This window comes from Propithecus coquereli, unplaced genomic scaffold (genome assembly GCF_000956105.1).
Source record: "Propithecus coquereli isolate 6110/MARCELLA unplaced genomic scaffold, Pcoq_1.0 Scaffold302, whole genome shotgun sequence".
Classification (NCBI taxonomy): domain Eukaryota; kingdom Metazoa; phylum Chordata; class Mammalia; order Primates; family Indriidae; genus Propithecus; species Propithecus coquereli.
The window spans coordinates 1,552,720-1,573,156 of record NW_012148642.1 but is presented as its reverse complement, the minus strand read 5'-3'; the positions used below and the strand labels follow the sequence as shown (position 1 = coordinate 1,573,156).

At 47.2% G+C, this 20,437-nt stretch overlaps 2 protein-coding genes across 2 annotated transcripts in view; both read right to left on the bottom strand.

Moving 5' to 3' along the window:
* The window catches only part of DENND2A (DENN/MADD domain containing 2A), a 109,091-nt gene that overhangs the window by 23,903 nt on the left and 64,751 nt on the right, over positions 1–20,437 (bottom strand). The window contains exons 9-13 of the mRNA XM_012649746.1: positions 16,925–17,034; positions 15,837–15,906; positions 14,645–14,722; positions 12,077–12,217; positions 10,558–10,706 (exon numbers count right to left, since the gene is read on the bottom strand). Of these exons, the coding sequence (XP_012505200.1) occupies positions 10,558–10,706; positions 12,077–12,217; positions 14,645–14,722; positions 15,837–15,906; positions 16,925–17,034 (548 nt within the window). The remainder of the gene's footprint in view (positions 1–10,557; positions 10,707–12,076; positions 12,218–14,644; positions 14,723–15,836; positions 15,907–16,924; positions 17,035–20,437) is intronic.
* LOC105814707 (ubiquitin carboxyl-terminal hydrolase isozyme L1-like) lies at positions 382–1,161 on the bottom strand. Its single transcript, XM_012649781.1, has 2 exons — positions 548–1,161; positions 382–468 (listed from the first exon to the last, which is right to left on the bottom strand). The coding sequence occupies exons 1-2, from the start codon at positions 1,148–1,150 to the stop codon at positions 382–384; spliced, it is 690 nt and encodes a 229-aa protein (XP_012505235.1). The 5' UTR covers positions 1,151–1,161.

Genomic DNA, 20,437 nt, shown 5'->3' with positions numbered 1-20,437 from the left:
ATCTACTGGGGGAAAAGGTAAAAGAAAATGAGAACAAGTTTAAGTTTATCTCTTATCAGCAGAAAAGATTTATTCCTTGTAAGGACAATTAAACCACACCGAGGGCTTAACTTACAGACACAGACCAAAGTAGCCACTTAAAGCGTCGGATATTTAGATACGAGACACGGGGGGGGGGAAGGCTTCGCCATCTGAAGCTCACACCCAGCTGGGCTTGATGGACGGCGTGTGCTTGGGCGTGGCTGGGGGGAGGGCTCGTGTGCGGATCGGGCGGGGGACAGCTGTGTTTCACAAACGCTGGAGCGTTCTAGACTGCTTGGGGAGGTGTATATTTTCACGTGGAAGGGAGGAGGGGAGGAGGGCAAGTCCCTCCCGCGGGCACTAGGCTGCCTTGCAGAGAGCCACGGCAGAGAAGCGGACCTCCCCCTGCTCACGCTCGGTGAATTCTCTGCAGACCTTGGCGGCGTCCTGAATCCAGCAACGTTACAGGGATTAGGAAAGGCTCGGGTGGCTGTCCTCTGAGCTTTTAGCTATGATGTCATCTGACAGGAGGACAATGGTCACCCTGCAGCAGGTGGTCCTCTGAACTGGCGCCGTGGTTCACCGGAAAAGGCATCCGTCCATCAAGTTCGTAGAGATGGCCATCCACATTGTTAAACAGAATAAAATGAAAGTTCACTTTGTCATCTACCCGACATTGGCCTTCCTGTGCCACGGCATCGTGGGCTGCCTGTATGGCCTCATTCTTTTCAAAGCATTTTGCTCTGTCTTCAGGAGACATCTTCTCTGTCTCAGAAAGAAACTGTTTCAGGACTGATCCATCCTCGAAGTCCAGTTTGTCTTGATTGTTGGCCACAGCATGAATGAGCCCGACTGTGCCACAGGAGTTCCCGATGGTCTGCTTCATGAAGTACACTTTAGGACTGACTTCTTGTCCCTTCAGCTCTTCGATTTGTCTTTTCCTGAAGTTCTCATGCTGCGCGGTGAGGGGGAACAGCAGCAGCAGCGCGCAGGCGGGCGCGGGCACCGAGCCCAGCGTCTCCTCCTCCAGCCCCAGCACGTCCGCGAAGCGCCACTGCCCGGCGACCCCCAGCCGGGCCAGCACTTTGTTCAGCATCTCGGGGTTGATCTCCATCGGCTTGAGCTGCATCCTGGCGGGCCGACACGAGCGGGCGCAGGGGAGCCGACACTATTGAATCTTGTTCGTTTATTAGCATAAGTCTCCTAACTTTCCTGTTCTTCATCTTTGCAAATAATCATTCTCCTAATATTCACTAGTGTCATGAAATGCCTCTTAGCAGCACAGCATCCACGTAGCGCACTATTTGGCATTTGTCTTTTCTTTCGAATGATCGCTCCAAAAATGAGAAAAATGCTACCCCCCAGATTTCATTCTTATCCCTATATTATCTTCTTTCTTAGCTGAGTAAGACATTGAATTTGGAAGATACTAAGGAGACAAAATAATTAAATTAGGGCTTATATTAAGGAGAGACACATCACTAATTCAGCCAGAGCTTGAGGTGAAGTGACTTCTATGTCTTTCGAAGGCTCTAGATCTATATCTTTACTCAAAGCAGAGCAACTTTTTTCCTAAGGCATCACTTTCTCCCAGATATTCAAGAATGTTAATACAGGTGAATTCCTTACAATTTGTGTTTAATTTCCTTCATCTACAGACCACTGAATGTATTGAATTCACTTTGTTCTAATTGTTTGTTTGTTTGTTTTAGGACTAACCTATGTTCATGTGGGGCCAGTCTACAAAGTTGGTCTGCTTATGTGCTGTGGTCATGAAGTCATGGCTCAGAAAACTAGAACATCAACATACAAACAAGCATAGCTGTAACTAGAGCAGGTTTTTCAGATTATAGTTTGCAGCCCATTAGTGGGTCCTGAAATCATTTTAGTGGGTTGTGATCAGCATGAAAAGCAACTAGGATAGAAAATAAGAGGTGGGGGAGAAAAAAAAAAAAAAGAAAATAAGAGTGCTGTTTTCCAGTTGTAAATATCTGTGTGCATGTGTGTGGAGTGTACCATGGGTCTGAATGTAAAATGTATTTCTCATCGTGGGCTCTAATAAAAAAGGTCTGAAGCCAATTATTTGGACCAGCGAACTGGGAGGTGGGGAAGGTGAAGGGTTATGACTGGATTGGGATTTTGATGTTTCATGTTTTACTGGGATGTTGATTTCATTTCCAAGTGACTTGAGGGAGTCCCTTAAAAGAGACATTAAGAAGGAGATCCCTGAATGAAGCCTGTTGTCTGAAACCCACCTCTTTTTACAGCATGTTCATTAAAGTTCCTAAATATGACTTGGAGAAGGAAGCAGCTTATGAGAAGATCCATAGTCTATTTGAACAGTCTTCGAAATGCTCACTTTTGTCAGTCCACTAAGGCAGAAGAAAAATGTAGTATTTGTGTTTAAGATTCATTTTACATTTCCGAGTTGTGGTTTAAGCACTTTTGACTCCAGGGAAGTTGTAGAATCACAGAATTTTAGTCCTGGAAGAGATCTTGGGGAGATCAAGTTCACTTTCTTTTTTTTTTTTTTTGAGACAGAGTCTCACTGTGTTGCCCGGGCTAGAGTGCCGTGGCGTCATCCTAGCTCACAGCAACCTCAAACTCCTGGGCTCAAGCGATCCTTTTGCCTCAGCCTCCCGAGTAGCTGGGACTACAGGCATGCGCCACCATGCCCGGCTAATTTTTTCTATATATTTTTAGTTGTCCAATTAATTTCTTTCTATTTTTAGTAGAGACGGGGTCTCGCTCTTGCTCAGGCTGGTTTCGAACTCCTGAGCTCAAACAATCCGCCCGCCTCGGCCTCCCAGAGAGCTAGGATTACAGGCCTGAGCCACCGCGCCCGGCCAAGTTCACTTTCTTTTGAATTTTATAGCTAAAAAGAAAGTGAAGCTAAGCTCAGATCAAGTAACCTGAGTTCTGGGTGGGGCGAGAAGGGTCCTGCCCACTGGAGGAGGCGGGAGGGCTACAGAGAGCAATGGAGGCACCAAGAGGCACAGTGAGGACAGCGTGTGTGTTCTTTGCTGTCATTGCAATAGAAAAAGACATCTGTTTAACTTTCTTCTCCCAACTCAAAGAAAAGACCACCTAAAAGGAGGAAGTACAATGGGCTGCTCTCTTCTCTCTGCTGCTAGATCCTTTTGTGACTCCCAGCTGGAGCCCTATGCTGCCTGCAGCGACGGAGGCCCCTGGTGGCTGGGATAGCCTGAGGACCAGGTTCAGCTGCAGTGAGTGTGAACCACCTGGATGAGAAGGTGGTTGGAGCAAGGTCAGGAAAGGTGGAGGGTAACGCCGGTGCTAGATGCAGAGGATGAGTGGATACATGTGGCAGAAAGAAAGCTAAAGTTCACTCAGTGAACTGGCTGCACTCTGCTAAAGGACAATTTATGCAGGCTTGGGGGGCAAATGATGGCAACTCAACTGGGTAATCCATTGGCCATGCAGTTTGTGCTGCCACTGTTGACTATGCCTTGTAACAAGTGTTGTTTTAAATAATCTGATCCTGCTGTTGCAGCTGGAACCAAATGATCCCACACCTGGTTTTCATGAACAGCTCGTTAGCTGGAGCCCATGGAGCACAGGGTGCCCAGAACAATCTGGCAACAGCAGGCAGTTATTTGAGGGGTGTCCCATTCCTCTTGCTCTCTAGACCACATCAATATTCTAAAAACAATTCTGCCTGTGAAACACAAAAGGAAAGGCCAAGTTCTGCAAATAATACTGTTAGTGGCAGCTCTTCCCCCAGAATAAGTGGTAGAGGAGAAAAGGAAGGATTATTTTGAGTGGAGCTTATGTCTTTTTCTCAATCACCCCTGTAAGTGCTAATGAAATTTATTCCCTGACTTGTGAAGGCCATGGGAGCCCTCTTGGGGGTAGGCACAGCTAGGACTGGTGGTCCTTTAGGAATAGGCAGTGGGTCTGGGCATGCTAATGACAGCTCTTCAAGCAAGCTCGCCGCTTGGCCTCAGAGAGCATCTGCTGGCAGGAGGAGGGGCAGTTTTTGAAGGAAGTCCCAGGAAGCTGGCTTGCATTACAGTGCGGGTGGAGGAGGGAAAGGCCAGCTCCCACAGCTGTGATCAGTTGTACAGAAGTGGGGCAGGGAAGAGAAGGCCCCAGTGGGAGGTAGGTGGGTCACAGGTGAGAGGGGTCAGGTCCTGGAATGTTTTGCTATTAGGTGGTGGTTGCTGCGGGTTGGAGCATTACTCTGGAACATCAGGAGACGCTCCCGACGCTTCAGCTCTGGTAGCTACCAAGCCTCTCTGCCATTCTTGGGTTTCCTGTGCTCGGCAGGCTTCTGACTACCTACGAACTAGTAAGAATCTAGCACAGAGCTGCCTCTGAGATGTGAGTAGAAAAGTAAACGATGTGTTTCCCTAATGAGACAAACACCTGAGGAACTGGAGAGATGATTCGATCACTGTCCCTTAGCGTCCCAAGCGAAGTACCTCTCCTACTGGAGCATCATTCCCAGGAACATGAGTGAAAGGTAAACTCAGATCTGGCCTGGGGCCTATGGAACCTACTGGGAGCTGGGTGTCACCATCCAGTGGTTGACATGTTTCCATCACTGTCCTTGCAACCCTGAAGTAACGTGCCACAGAGTTTAAAAAGAACATAGGCTGGGCCTCGAGAAAACTAGTTCAGGCCAGGCGTGGTGGCTCATGCCTGTAATCCCAGCACTTTGGAAGGCTGAGGCAGGAGGATTGCTTGAGGACAGGAGTTCAAGACCACCCTGGGCAACAAAGTGAGACCTCCTCTCTACAAAAAATTAAAAAAAAATTAGCTGGGCATGGTGGTACACATCTGTAGTCCCAGCTACTGTGGAGGCTGAGACAGGAGGATGGCTTGAGCCTAGGCCTTCAAGGCTGCAGTGAGCTATGATGACACCACTGTACTTCGGCATGTGTGACATAGTGAGACCCTGTATGATCTCAGGTAAAGCCCTTAACTTCTTTAGGCCTCAGATTCTTTGCCTGTGAAATAAGTAAAGTAGACCAGATAATCTCTAATATCCTTGTAGCTTTCATATCTGCAAACTACAAATCTATAAGACAGAGCAAAGTCCAGGAACCGCAAACAGGAGCTTCCTGTTGAGGCTGTAAAAAGAACTATGGGAAGGTTATTAATTCTAGGTCTCCTCAGCAGACACAGGACAGAAGAGTGATGGTGACATCTTACTTTGAGAAGCTAATAGAGGAATGTGTCTGAGAGGTTTTGAGTTGCAGCAGCTAAATCCAAGAGGCGAAGGCCGGGCGCGGTGGCTCACGCCTGTAATCCTAGCACTCTGGGAGGCCGAGGTGGGAGGATACCTTGAGGTCAGGAGTTCTAAACCAGCCTGAGCAAGAGCGAGACCCCGTCTCTACTAAAAATAGAAAGAAATTAATCGGACAACTAAAAATATATAGAAAAAAATTAGCCGGGCATGGTGGCGCATGCCTGTAGTCCCAGCTACTCGGGAGGCTGAGGCAGAAGGATTGCTTGAGCCCAGGAGTTTGAGGTTGCTGTGAGCTAGGCTGACGCCACGGCACTCACTCTAGCCCGGGCAAAAGAGCGAGACTCTGTCTCAAAAAAAAAAAAAAAAAAACAAGAAGGAAGTTCACAGAGGCCAAGCCAGCACAGCCTGGAGAAGAACTGGGATAAGCTTCCAGCCCCAGAATACAATAGTGATGGCTTTAGATTAGGAGACGGCAGTGTTTGTGGCTATACTAGCCTCTAAAGATACCAAAATGGTATCTTCTTGGTGTTCATATGTGAAAATAGGTGGTTAATACTTAATACGTAATCAGATTGTACTATTATACTATTAAAATTGTATTTTTCATAGGACTTTTCTGAATTAAATGTATTATTTATCTCTAAGACTGCCAACCACTCTGAGGACTAGCCAGACCTGTGAACTATTAATAGTATTTTGGATGCTAGAGCAGCAAGGTGGCAGCTGCTAACATTTCAGGTGCGTAGTCCTTGGGCAAACTCTTCTCCTTAGAGAGGGCATGCTCACAAACCCAACCTTCTTCTGAGATGGTGAATGTTGCTGGGTGCAACCAGTTCTAGAGAAGATATGGGACTCCCATTTAAGCCTATGGAAACTGATAAAAAATGAACCAAAAGGAGCAAACAAAAGGATGAGAATGCACAGCTACATATGAACTTATTTCTGAGTTACCCATATTTCAAAGCCAAGGTTTTCCAGTGTTTGTCAAGATTTGATCACTTAATCCTACTTATCATTTGGCTTACGGTTCAACGCACTACAAAATGATAAAAAGTAAATTTCTTGACTATTAAAACCCTTGTCCCATCTAAAACTTTTGTACAAACTTGTTTATGTGCAGCTCTGACTTTATTATTCACCATGGTCTATAGGTTTAGCCAAAACTTTTGGGAACTGAAGTGAGTAAACTAAAAAACAAAATGTTTATCATGGGGAAAATGAAGACAAGGGTATAGAGAAATATTTATCTGGGTTGTTATGACAACAGAACAAGCCATCACAACAACATTCTTTCTTTTCCATCTGTCAAACTTTGGCTTAACAGAGCCCTTAGGAACACTCAATGTCCACCCCAAAGATGAAATGGAGCAAAAATGTTATTCTAAATTGGATAGATTTTTGGCTCAACTTAAAACGCTCTTCTAACTCATACAATATTTGCCATGACTCCCTGCCGTTTCCGCTTGCAGTGGGGAGACTCGAGCAGTGAGGAGTAAACAGATTGTGCATGTGGGGGAGAGGGCTGGGGGTGGTGATGACAGACCCCAGCAGGCAAATGTCCCCTCTGGGATGTCATGGGGAAGCTCACTGCGTTTGTGACATGCCCTGTTCTCATGCCCTGTTCTGTGGTCTCACTAAGAGTGGGGCTCCTGATGGGAAATGGGGGGAGTAAGGAGGCGCTCTCCCACTCTCGGCCGCGCGGGGCCAGGAGTCAGCACGTGCAGAGTGGGAGGGCACCAGCTGAGATGTGTGCTGAAGACCTTCTGCACAGAAGTTTCCTGGTCGGACAACTTGCAGCCAGCCATTGGTCCCTAACCTCTTGTTGGTCATGGCCTGGCCAAGGAACCCTTCAATTTCCTACAGCTCCTTTCCCATAAATCAGACAAATCAAGGTGGATACAGATCCCTCCACCTGAACCACGGAGTCAGGAATTTCAGGGAATTTCATGGAGCACAGTCCCAGGAGCCTGGAGCGCTCTGGCCCATGAAGTCAGGGAATTTCTGAGCTGGGAGAGACTTTAGGGGTCACCCGGTCCCACCTACCTCACTGGGAACCCTGCTGGGAGGCCGAAGGCCATAAGGGAGGGAAGGAGGCCCCTGAGGAGAAAAGCAGACTTCTCAGTGACAGTTGTGACCTGACTGCCGAGCACAGAGGGGTTCCCTGGGGCCTGTTCTAGAGACTCTCCTTATGCTGCTCTGTAGACAGGGCCCCAGATGCCATGGCCCAGCTCGTCTCCGCCGTCTTCTCCAGAGTCGGGCAGCTCTCCTACTACCTGCTTCCTTGACCAAAGTGACGGGACCTCTGCCTGCTGTTTAGTTTCCTGATAACAGGCACTATCTGACAGGGCTGCAGAGCACGAAATGACACAGGTCAGACTCCAGGGATGGAGCCTGGCCCAGAGGCTCCACGTTCATCGCTGCTGTTCTCACCAGGTTTGCTCACTCTTTGTTTTCGTCTCTTCCTGTCTCAGAATTCTTCGGGACTTTATGCATTTATCTCTTCAGGTCTGCATGGAACTACTGCAGGATGGAAAGAAAATTTATCGGGCAAGACAGAGAGCACGCCGAGCCATTTGTAACAGGAAAAGTGAGGGCTGCCTTCAGGGAAAACGAGACCCGGACCCCAAGAAAGTCAGAGCCATAAGGGGTCTGAGCTCAGACAACCCCTGTGTCTCAGAAATAAGGAGACCCAGGGCCGAAGGCTGAGGATATTCAGGAGCCCTTTCTACTCTAGGAAACCTCCCTGTGAAACCCCTCTGTGTGATGAGACAGGGTAGTGCACGGCTGAAAGCCATGAAGGGTCTAAAACCTCAATTAAAGGTATTTCTCTCTCTCACACACACACACAGACACACACACACACTCACACACAATGACAGCACCATCGCCTGGCTCTGGCCCCGGCTCCAAGGAGGGCGCCAAAATTAAATTCCCCATGTTCCAGCTGTCTCCTCCTCCCCTACAAAAATCCCATCTCCACAGTGCTCGACATCTGGCAGCTGATGGAAGAGCCAAACCCCTGGTGGGCACCATGCGCCCGTGGCAAGAGCCGTTTGCGGCAGCCACAGCTGGCGTCTGACCCTCTTGCAGCGTGCGCTGTTTGAAAAGACTAAATTAAATCTCTGAGGGCGTCATGCCAGGCACCGTGGAAGGTGGGGTGAGGAGAGAAATTCCAAAATCCCTCCTCTCAGACCGTGCCGGTGACTTCTCTCCTTCAAAGGGCCCCCAAAGCAGGGCAGGGAGTGGGGCTGGGAACCAGCCAGGCCCAGGGAACAGGGCAGGGGCCGTGCCCAGCTGCTGGGACCCACTCATTTTCCTTTGTCTCTCATGACAGCAGCTCTGCAGGAGGGGTTGGCCCAGCATCCGACCTGCCAACCCGGAAATCTGTCCAGGGGAAAGGCAGAGGTGGCCAAGTCCTCTCCCAGAGAGCTTAGTAGTGAGCATCTCCAGGTGTCTCCCTGCCTGCACTGCCCCTCAGGGATGTGTTTGTCTTTGACAAGGCTCACTTCCCTCCTCTGTTCCCATCTTTGCATTCACAGTTCTTTGAGCAGATACTTTCTTTTCTCCTCCCTGGAGGAAGCCTGGGGAGGTTGGGGCGCCATTCCTCTCCAGCCATGCCCATCTCTCAGGCTGGGCCCACCCCAGTCTAACGTCTTCACCTCAGAAGCAAGCTCCCTAGGGACTGTTTGTCCCCACCTCCACTCCTGGTGGGCACTCGGTTTACTTCTTTGCTTTCACTTCTAGTCTAGGCCTTTCTTAAATCCACTGCTTCCCCCTCCCCCAAATCTAAGCCTGAGAATTCTACCACTAGGGGACAGAGGGAGTATGGGTTCCAGAGGATAAAGACAGAGACTATAATGCTGATGAAATCTGATCCTGGTCCCTGAAGGGTTATTACTCATCCCGAGCTTCCAGGGCCCCAACCTTGAGAACTCCCTGTCTGAATTCCCCAGTGCCCGGGGAGCTTGGAGAGCTGCCCAGTGCCTAGCACCAGCTGCAGCCTAAAGACAGGGCCTGCTTCCTGAGCTGACAAAAGTGCACAGGCAGTACAATGACCACGACATTTAAAAGTGAATAGCTAACTAAAAACCAGGGTGGGAGCAGGCTGGGAAAGGCTCAGAGGCTGCTGTCCAAAGAGGAGCATCATAAAGGTGACCAGCTGTGCAGGGGGTGCAGGAGGAGCGGCTGGATGGCTACTTCCCACCACGCCTCCTGGTGAATCCCATGTTGATACATTGTGTCCTTTCCATTCTTCTCTCCCTTTTCTTCTTCCTTTTGTTTTCCATAGTTCAGTTGTATTTCCTCTCCAAACCACAGTGCTTCAGTTTTTTTGTTTTTGGCATTGCGTCTTTCCAGATGAACTTCTCAGGTGGCCTCATCTGCTTCTCCCGGTTGGCTGGCCCCACATCTCAGCCCTCCCCGGCGCTGCAGCCGCCCTCACGCTTCTGTGCCCTCAGTGCCAAAGCGAAAAAGGCTCTGATTCGGTATTTTGAAATGATGAAAATGCAAGGAATTCTTCTTTTTTTGGAAGTTCACAATTAACCCAAATCCCTAACTGCATTTCCTTCCAAATCCCTAACTGCATTTCCTTCCGTGATCTTCTTTGATTTGTGACGTGGCCTTTGCAAGTCACTGAATGTGTTCACTGGGACGTGGGTGGCATCCTACTGGGCAGTGAGCGTGTGTGCGTGATTAGGTGGGATTTACTTTCACAATGAGGGAAACGGTGCCTTTAGGACGAGCCTGTGCTCTTGAGAACGACCCCGCAGCCTTCCCTGAACTGGCCTCTGTCCCCTTCTGCTGGCTTCTCTCTCCCTCCTCCGCCTTCCTCTCTCTGCTCTAGCCGTGTGAACTGCTTTGCAGTTTCTGCAGGTGATGTGCTCAGCCTTCATCGCCTTACTTCTGCAAAGCCGGCTCCTGTTGCCTAGAATATGCTTACCTCTTGCTCTGAGTCTTGGCACTCAGAACTCACCTTCCTTCAGTTTCCAGAACTTACTGCCTCCCCCTGCCTTTGTAGCATAGTCCTATACAGTCTGCTTACTACTCTGTTCTCCCCACTGCACTGAGAACTTTTGAGACAGGTCTGCATTTTAATCTGTTTCCCTGCCACACAGTGGCGTGCCTGGCACACAGCACAGTGCGTGGAAAGCAGGCCAAATCCCAGAGAACTAGTGCGCGGCAGAGCAGCCTCACCAACCCCGTCTAGCCGCTCCCACAGAAGCCAGTCTTCAATCCCAGGCAATCACCTGCTCTACAGCCCCTAGAGAGTCCAAGACTGACTGTCGCGCAAACACTTCAGCAGAAGTAGCCAAGGTTGGTACCTGAGCTTGTCTGCAATGAAAATGACCCTCCTTTCCAGAAGTAGGGATGCAAAAACACAGACCAGGTGGCGGACGCTGAGAGAGGAGAAGAGAGATTCAAAGTCCACGTGTTCGAGCCGGGAGTCCAGTGGGCGGCACAGTTCAATCACCTGCCAGGGAACAGGAGCAGCCGTGAGGGAGGGGCCTAGCCTGGGGCTCTGAGAGCCTCAGCAGGGGTGACCCACTGGCAGGGGAAAAGGGAAAGAAAATAGGAAAACACATGGGATTGGGAAAAGAAAGATCCCAGGAGACTGGGGAAGGGAAGCAAGCGTCTCACAGTCAGCTACCACACTGAGGACAGTTCCGATGGAGGTGAGGAGAGAGGATGGCAGGAATAGTGGCCCTTGGCCCAGAATGGCCAGGAGGCTCTCCCTGGCAACAGCATATCTGGACCCCCCAGGAAGAGTTCTATGACTTTGAAAACTGTTCTGTCCCTTAAAGTCCCAATGGAAGCATCTGTGTTTCATGAGGGACTATTACCTGCTGAAGTAAAATCATAGGCTCATGCAGAATGGCCAACAGATCTGAGCAACACTTCTGAGACTCACCCAACACAGGGAGCTTTGGTGTGTTCTGTGTATACCTTCTCACTCTGTACTTGTAGAAATGTTCTGAATTCCTCTCACATTGGTATTCATGTGCACGTTTTTTCTCTTTAAATAGCTGCCTCCTTCACAGTGAGCAGAGGCTAAATTCAATCTCAGGGCAGCACCTGTGCCATGCTGTCCCCACAGGGGGCTTCCTCCCCGCTAACTTCCCCGCTACATCCTCTGGCCAAGCCATCTGTGTCTGGTATGGCACAGCTTTCGGTTCCTTGGCAACAGGGAGACTGTTGCTCTCCATGCTGGGAAATTGTGTTGTTTCAGAGTGTCCCAGACCCATCCTCTTCCCTCCTTCGTCTCCAGAGGAGCCCTCGTTTTCTGAGTGCCTCTAGAATTAGGGACTCAAGGCTGAATGGGATCCATCTTACGATGTCCACTGAGCCATGTAAAGGGAGAAGGAAGGATAAAAACAAACTCCTTCATTGAACCCCCAACCCAGCCAAGGACGGGACATGCTTCTAAGATGAATGAAAAGCAGTACCTGAGCTTGTCTTCCCTGAGAAGAATCTGTTTTACATTATAAAGTTATAGAGCTGATACAGACCAACATGTAAATAGGTTCGAGTAAAATTTATGAATGACAATAGGCTACTAAGAGAAGCTAAGGGTGTTCAGTGCACGTCCCTAACCTGAGGCGAACGTCATGCAAAGAAACACCTGTGCTGCCGCAGCACAGTTCTTGGGCCTGCTCTCTGGGGCAGAAGCCTGGGCTGGCTGGACTGGGCTGAGCGTGGAACTTAGGATGAGCGATCTGGGATGGCCGAGGAGCAGCGAGAGGCCACCACTGAATTCCACAGCACTGAAAGCCAGCCCCCGCCCTGGGACTTGGCTGTCTGGGCCATCCCTCCTGAGGAGAAAGAAGGAATCTGGCAGCTTACCTCAGTTCCTGAACCCGGCAAGAAGTTCTTGACAAGGATGGTTTTGCCCAGGGCTGGGAAAGGGGCTTCCATGACACTCCTCATGAGGGGCTGCACCAGGGCAGGAGAGATGCCTCGTCTTTTTTCTACCTCATCCAAGATCTGCAAGGGTCAGAAAGGCAGCTGAGCTATTCTGAAGTCAGGGCACCAAGGCATGGCTCAGTTCTAGATGAAGCGGGCCTGTCAGTGATTCAAGAATTACAGGGAAGCCCTGCAGTCCTCCTCAGGCCAAGGCTTACATTACAGGCTCTCTGGCTTTATGCATTATTGGCCTCAATTCTTCTCCTCTCTGTGTGTCCACTCCTTTTGCCATGTGACTTTTCAGTTCCTTCCACTAAAGGGTGAAGTATAGTTCCTCAGGTCTTTGACTTTGGGTTTGGCCCTGTGACTTACTGGGCTAAGACATACATTCTCAATGGGAGCATTATAATATCTAATTATATTAGATATCGTAATGGTTTTCAGTCCTCTAATGGGCTGTGGTACCTAAACAGATATATGTTTATCTGTGGAATTAAAATTTCATTGGGGTAGGGGCGGGTAGCCCTCAGGAAAATGCAAACCAAAACTTCGAGATACCACTTCACACCCCTTACGATGACTCTAATAAAAAGACAAAATAACAAGTGTTGGCAAGGAAGTGAGGACACTGGAACTCTCATACACTGCAGGGAGGAATGTAGATTTTTGTTTAGAAATGCTTTAAGGCAGTGCATCTGATCCAGCAATCCCATTACTGGGCAACTACCCAAAGGAAAAAAAAAAAGACATCTGTGGGAGGCCGAGGCGGGCGGATCGTTTGAGCTCAGGAGTTCGAGACCAGCCTGAGCAAGAGCGAGACCCCATCTCTACTAAAAATAGAAAGAAATTGGCCAAACTACTAAAAATAGAAAAAATTAGCCGGGCATGGTGGTGCGTGCCTGTAGTCCCAGCTACCTGGGAGGCTGAGGCAGGAAGATCCCTTGAACACAGGAGTTTGAGGTTGCTGTGAGCTAGGCTGACACCATGGCACTCTAGCCCAGGCAAGAGAGTGAGACTCTGTCTCAAAAAAAAAAAAAAAAAAAGACATCTGCACTCGAATGTTTATAGCAGCACAATTGACAATTGCAACGATGTGGAAACAACCTAAGTGCCCATCAACACATGAGTGAATTAATAAAATGTGGTATATGTATACCATGGAGTTCTACTCAGCCACAAAAAACAATGGTGATCTAGCACCTTTTGTATTATCCTAGATAGTGCTGGAGCTCATTCTACTAAGTGAAGAATCACAAGAATGGAAAACCAAGCACCACATATACTCACCATCAGATTGGTACTAACTGATCAACACTTATGTGCACATTTAGTAATAACATTCATTGGGTGTTGGGCAGGCAGGAGGTGGGAGGAGGAGATGGGTATATTCACACCTAATGGGTACAGTGTGCACCATCTGGGGAATGGAAACACTTGAAGCTCTGACTCAGGTGGGGCAAAGGCAATATACGTAACCTAAACATTTGTACCCCGTAATGCGCTGAAATAAAAACAAACAAACAAACACACAAACAATAAATCAAGTGACTATTCATTTGTATGGAGAAAAAAAGAAAGGAAGTGCATCCACGGATAGTAGGTATAGGGACTTCCGTTCTCCACGAGAAAGATCAGACTGAAATATATATTGTACAAGGATTTAAATTTATGGATTTATTTATTTATTTAAATTTATGGATTACTCGGATCTGATAAATATAGGAAATGAATGTTGGATTATACCTGCTTTTGAGATCAGCATCATATAGGATATGATTCTGGATATGCACCAATCCAGAATGCTGGGGTGGATGGCAATTTGTATGTCTTGAAATATTGGCTCATTTTCCAGAAAAGAGGATCTGATTATATTCATATTTTGATAAACTCAGAGCACCATTAAAATAATACATTTCACACACACAACAGATGTACATACACACTATATATACACACAGATATACACACATACATCATAGTGGCTTTTTTCCAACAAAAGCTTATATGACAAAAGACGATGTTTAGAAGAAGGAAAGTGAAATGCCTGGAATGTTCTGAGAGGAGCCTCCACCTCACCTCCTTCCCTCAACTACAATGATCTGCCCCCATATTCCCCTCACACTCACTTTCTGGGCCCAGTCCTTCATCAGCTCTTATTTCCTGAACCAATGATGAGAGAACAGAGGAAGAGGTGAGGAGAGAAGTGAAGAAATGGGAAGGAAGACAGGTAGAAGCCAGGCGTGGTGGCATGTGACTGCAGTCCAGCTACTTGGGAAGCTGAGGCGGGAGGATGGCTTGAGCCCAGGAGTTGGAGGCTGCAGTGGGCTATGATCGTGCCACTACACTCCAGCCTGGCCTACGGAGCGAGATCTCATCTCTAAAACAAACAAACAAAAATAGGTCGAGAATAAGACTCTAAAAGTCCCAGGAGATTGGAGGTATTCCCTGGGTTCTTCTAGGGCCCTCCTTTCCTTCCCTTCCTCGTTTCTCTGAGGTCCAAGTTCTCACCTTTGAGAAGAGGCTGAAGCATCCCAGGCGGCTCACAATGCAGTAAACTTCAGGAAGACGCTTCCCTTTGCCTCCAGGCTTTTTGGAGAGAAACACAAGGAAATTATGAGTGTTACAACCTTAGGGAAGGAAAGAACCCAAATGTTTTTGAGAGTCTGTCATGTGCCAGATGTTTCCACATATTGTAGCTTTTGAAAACTTGAGGAGAAAAGTAGTCATCAATAATTCCTTTCATAGTTGAGAGGCACTGCAGGTCACGTGGTATACCAATTTTTATTCTCCCAAGCGGCCCAAATCAAGGGCGTTGTGCACACAGTAGGTGCTCAATTTGGCCTACAGAACTATAAAGTAAGGAGGCTTAACTTATTTCCCCAAATCACTGTAGTTCCTCCCAAGGAGTTATTTTGAGACTACATGTTTATTACAATGATAATTGCAAAATATGAAATCATTTCCAAAGATCTTTCTGAAAGCTGACTTACAAGCTGATTTTCAAACCAAAAGGAAAATCAGTCTCATTATTTTAACTCTAATTTGATCAACAAATATTAACCCATTTAACTTTTTCAATTATCCATGCTTTTTATTTATTAATTAATTCAGCAAATATTTCTTGAACAACTACTATGTGTCATGCATTATATTGGACTCTAAAGTTTTTCAATTTATTTCTGAGACTCAACTATACTCTCAGTGGAAAAAGATCCACTAAAAGAATGGATCTCAAAATGATAAGGTCCAAAATGTTTTAGTATGATCATTTCATTGGAATAAGTTTCTGACTTTTAAAGGAGACAGCTTTGAAAGGGACATTCTTGAATTATTTGAGTTTTCTCTCCTTAGCAACCATTCTGGATGTTTTCTCTAAGTGATAGGGGTCTGTTTAGCATGTTTTATTAGAAAGAATGTTTGGCTTAAGGAGAGAAAGGTCCTTCCTTTCTTTAATAAAATTTGGTGGGAAATCAATGGAGAAAATATTTCTTTTTGACAGAAACAGACATTATTCCCACCTACCAGTAAGACCCAGGTAAGCCCCCAAATCTTTCTGCATGTTTCTAACTACATTGATTAACCTGCCACTGTTCCTGTTCCTTCTCCCGTGGCACATGGTGGAATCTCAATCACAAAGGACTAGGAAGGCTGACCTGCTGTGTTTGGGGCTCTTGCCGGCTGGCAAGCAGGATGTACTCACCAGCAGTCTTCGGCAATAACCGAACCTTCTGCTTCCGTCTTCTCCAGTTAAGACAAATGAGAATGTTTCACTGGTTGGGAAAACAAAAAAGGCATTACAAAGCAAAACAAAAGCCACATCACCACTCGTGCAGTGAGGTGTAGTGAGCAGCCAGGGACATGCCAGAGGAGGCTGTCCAAAGGGCTGTCCTGCTTGTCCACCTCTGTGCTGAGACGTGACGCTGGTCACCTATAGCTTCAGAGTAAATGTCAGGGAGGCAGAGACCTGAAATGTCACTGTGTCCTGAGAGGAAATGAGGTGCTCTTTTTTCACCCTGAGCTCTCACATACTCCTATAGCCCAAGCCATCCCATTGTACAAAACACAACTGTCACTCTTGCGGCTGAACAGATGGAAGAGGGCTGGGGTGCCGCCCTCAGTGAGCATTAGCGTGAGTGTGAGCATGAGGTGGCACTGCTGATATGGGGATGTGACTCCGTGAGGGTGCAGCTGGAGAGGGAGACAGTTCTGTGCCCCTCTTGGAACTGCGTGTGGTGCAGCTCTCTTGGGGCAGTCTGTCCAGGGCAACTTTGAGGCTCGGATGGTCCTTAAAGACTGCTGGGCCAACTTCAGGGAGCACTGTCCCTCACACACTTGGGATACACAGCCTACTGAGTTTGCTCAAATGCCGAAACATCTGATGATAAAAACACTGGTATCTAACAACGTCGGCTGAAGCAGAAAAGTAAGCGTATCCCAATCCGAGTAGCAGCTAGATAGGCTACTAAAGGGAAGTTTCAGGAGCACTGGGTGCGGACAGGTGATGAGCAATATTTCCCTGACTTTGCTCAGGCTAAGAATTACCTTCATGGAGGCTCATGAAACAAACACATTCCCAGATCGAGTGGGAGGCCTGAGAAATCTGCATGCTTAGCAAGGTGATTCACATTTTCAGGGAACTTTTAAAACACCACTGGGGGAAATCTCTAGGCCAAGGCCCATTAGGACTGCTTAACAGCAGGCCTGACTCACGGTGTCTGCCGTGTCTGACCCCGTCTCCAAGTCTTACCCTAGTCTTTGCGGGTGGGAAGGGGAGATGCCAGCTCATACCTGGTAAACTGCTGGACAGGAGTCCAATCCTTGGCATCGGGGAAACAGAACTGGGGAATAGCCTTTAGTTGGTCCTCAGCCTCTCTCAGGAACTTGAAAGACCTTTCCAACTGCAGGGAGAAAGTGAGAGAAGGTTCGAGGATAAACTCTGGCATGGGAGAGTGAAGCAGATGATGGCAAGGATCATATCTCCCACCTTTCTGCAGCTGTGATTGCCACCTTCCCTTGGGAAGGTTTGCAGCTCAGTCTGCTGGGGCCTTTTCCCTCAGGGAACTTCCAACTATAGTCTTACGGGAAAAGTTAGGAGAAAAAAACAGTATGCTTTAGAGACAGGTCCTCTGTGCTTAGCATTCTGGAATATAAGTATTGTAATCAGTAAGGAAACACTGCCCTTGCAATCCCTTCCAAATAGGAGGCTCCCAAATCTGGAAGGCAGAGCCTCTAATCAGGTCTTCCAGTCTCCAGGCCCAGGCAAAACTGCCCCTTCTCAATCCAGGCAGAGAATGTCATAACACTCTTCATGAACACATACAGCAAGATTATATCGTTCTGTGAAATTCAACTAATTTCAGAGAGTCACTGAGTGTTGGAACTAGAGGGAAGCGAGACACCATCTAGTCTGACATTCTTATTTGAGAGATAAGGAAATAAGCTCTGAAATGTTAAGTGATTTGTCCAGCTTTACAGCTAGAAATAAAAATGATCTTAATCTTTTTCTCTCTCTCTCTCTCTTTTTTTTGTGACAGAGTCTCGCTCTGTTGCCCGGGCTAGAGTGTCATGGCGTCAGCCTAGCTCACAGCAACCTCAAATTCCTGGGCTCAAGCGATCCTCCTGCCTCAGCCTCCCCAGGAGCTGGGACTACAGGTGCATGCCACCATGCCTGGCTAATTTTTTCTATTTTTAGTAGAAACAGGGTGTCACTCTCGCTCAGGCTGGTCTTGAACTCCTGAGCTCAAGCGATCCTCCCGCCTTGGCCTCCCAGAGTGCCAGGATTACAGGCATGAGCTGCCACACCTGGCCTCTCTCTTTCTCTTATTATATCCCACCCCGGATGGTAGCTGACATATCATAAACTGGATGAATATTATCTTGTTAAAGAACAGGATGAATTAATAAAGTCTGATTTAGAGGTTGTATTTAAAGTCATAAGTTTGCTTATTTTGTGTATGAACAGAAATCTGTGCTTTTATTTATTTATTTATTCTAGAGACACAGGGTCTCTGTTGCCCAGACTGCAGTGCAGTGGTGTGATCGGAGCTCACTGCAACTTCAAACCCCTGGGCTCAAGTGATCCTCCTGCCTCAGTCTCCAGAATAGCTGGGAGTATAAGCGTATGCCACCACAGCCGGCTAATTTTTCTTTTTTTTGGGTAGAAACGAAGTCTTGCTATGTTGTCTAGGCTGGTCTGAAACTCCTGGCCTCAATCAATAATCCCTCCTCAATCTCCCAAAATGCTGGGATTACAGGTATAAACCACTACACCTGGCTTAGTTGTTCTTCTTCAGAATAGTCACTCTTTCTTTTCTATATTACAGTTCTCTCTTCCATTCATGACAGTTGGTCCAGGAACAGTCTTTGAACTGGTAATTCACTAGGTCAGACTGTTCCCAAAGCAATAATTTTTGACTACTCTTGGGTAGGCTTGCAGAGAAGCCAATACTAGCTGGGTGTAATTAGAGGTAGGGGTGGTTAATTACCACAGGGTGAAGGATCACAAATTATAAGGAATACCAAAGGAAGAACAACGACATTTCCCCATAGGGGGGACAGAATTCAGGACTGAAGGACAGACACTGCAGAGAAGCGAGTTCCAGCCCTTTTCAACACAGCCCAGTCACCACTTGCATGTACTCACCCCCAGATCACACGTATGACACATACAAGTGTAGGCACATGTGCCTATACACACTGCCATCACATGTGAGCTATAGTGCATATGCACACAGGTTTATATATGTGCAGGAGCAGTTACAGGAAGCTGCACATAGAAATCTCCCATAAATACAACCAATCACAGATGGCTGGAAAATAGCCCGGTCTCCTGGAATTGTCACGAAGATAAATATGTGATATCAAACATTTTAATGGAACATTAGCATGCAGATATGGGCCGTAAACCCTGAATAAGGGACTATATAGGAGTGAGGGATAAAACCCACGAGAAAAAGTTTAAAAAGAGGAGAGAAGAGAGAGGAGGAAAAGGTCCTTCTGACAGAGGGAGTGAAGGCAGGGAGATATAAAATAAGCCAGGTGGTGGCATGCACCTGTAGTCCCAGCTACTCAGGAGGCTAAAGTGGGAAGATCACTTGAGCCCAGGAGTTTGAGGTTGTAGTGAGCTATGATCATGCCACTGTACTCCAGCCTGGGTGACAGAGCAAGACCCTATCTTTTAAAAAGAAAAAAAAGATATAAAATAGCTGGACATGCAAACATGCATGTACAAGGATGATTACCATTTGATTACAAAGGAAAAAAATATATATATAAAGAAACACTGGCAGCAAGATACATTCCCAGCAGAAGGGGGTTGGTTAAATAGATTAGGAAATACCCACATAATGGAGCATCATGTAACTTGAAAAATGTTGTTTTAGAATTTTTATTATTTTTATAAATAATGATAGGTTTACAGAACAGTAAATGAAACACGAGACAAAAATCATACAATGTATGATCCCAGTTTTGTAAGAAAATTATACTGTGAGAAAAGACTGGAAGAAAACAAAATAAAACGTTGACAGTGATGATCTCTGTAGTGAGATTATAGATGATTTCCTTCCTCATACATTTCGGGATCAGTCTCCTTTTCGACAGTGACTATGCAATTTTCCACCTAAAAGAAGTTTTAATGTGGGTGTCTAAGGGTGTAGAGACTCTAGGCTGGAAACTATAAACATTCAATAGTAACTAACTCATGAACAAATGCCTTTCTTCCTGGAACACTGATTAAGTATTGCCATGTGACCAGTACTTTGCTAGGCCCCGGAGGCAATGAACAGGACAACAGGACAGTCCTTTATGCCCTGGGGCTCTCTGTGTGGTTCTCCCTGGGTTGTGAGTCAGTATGAGCATAGCCATTGGCCTCTCTTATCTGAGGGGCAGTCTCCCCACATCTGGGCACACCCATGGCAGTGGGGATTTCAAGGGGATCATTCCTTAGAGGTAGGGCAGCTAGAGAAAGGTGAATGCCAGTTTGGAGGGCTACTGCCTATGGTTTACTTCAGTCTAAATGATTGTTGTTCTAAACTCCAAGGACAGGACTTTGTTGCACTGGACCACAGTGGGCAGGATGGAAGGAAGGCTGGCTGGGAAAGAAGGGGAGGCAGGGGGACGCCCAGGAACTGGGCCTTGGTATATGCTGGGATTATGCTTGGGGGATGGCGGCAGAGGGAGGCCCTGAGTGGACCAGGACATAAGCCCCCGCCTTTCTTCCCTCTTCTGAGGCACTGGGTTTGTGGAGGTCATCGCACTCTACCTTGAGTCTCTGCATGCTTTTTTTTTTTTTTTTTTTTT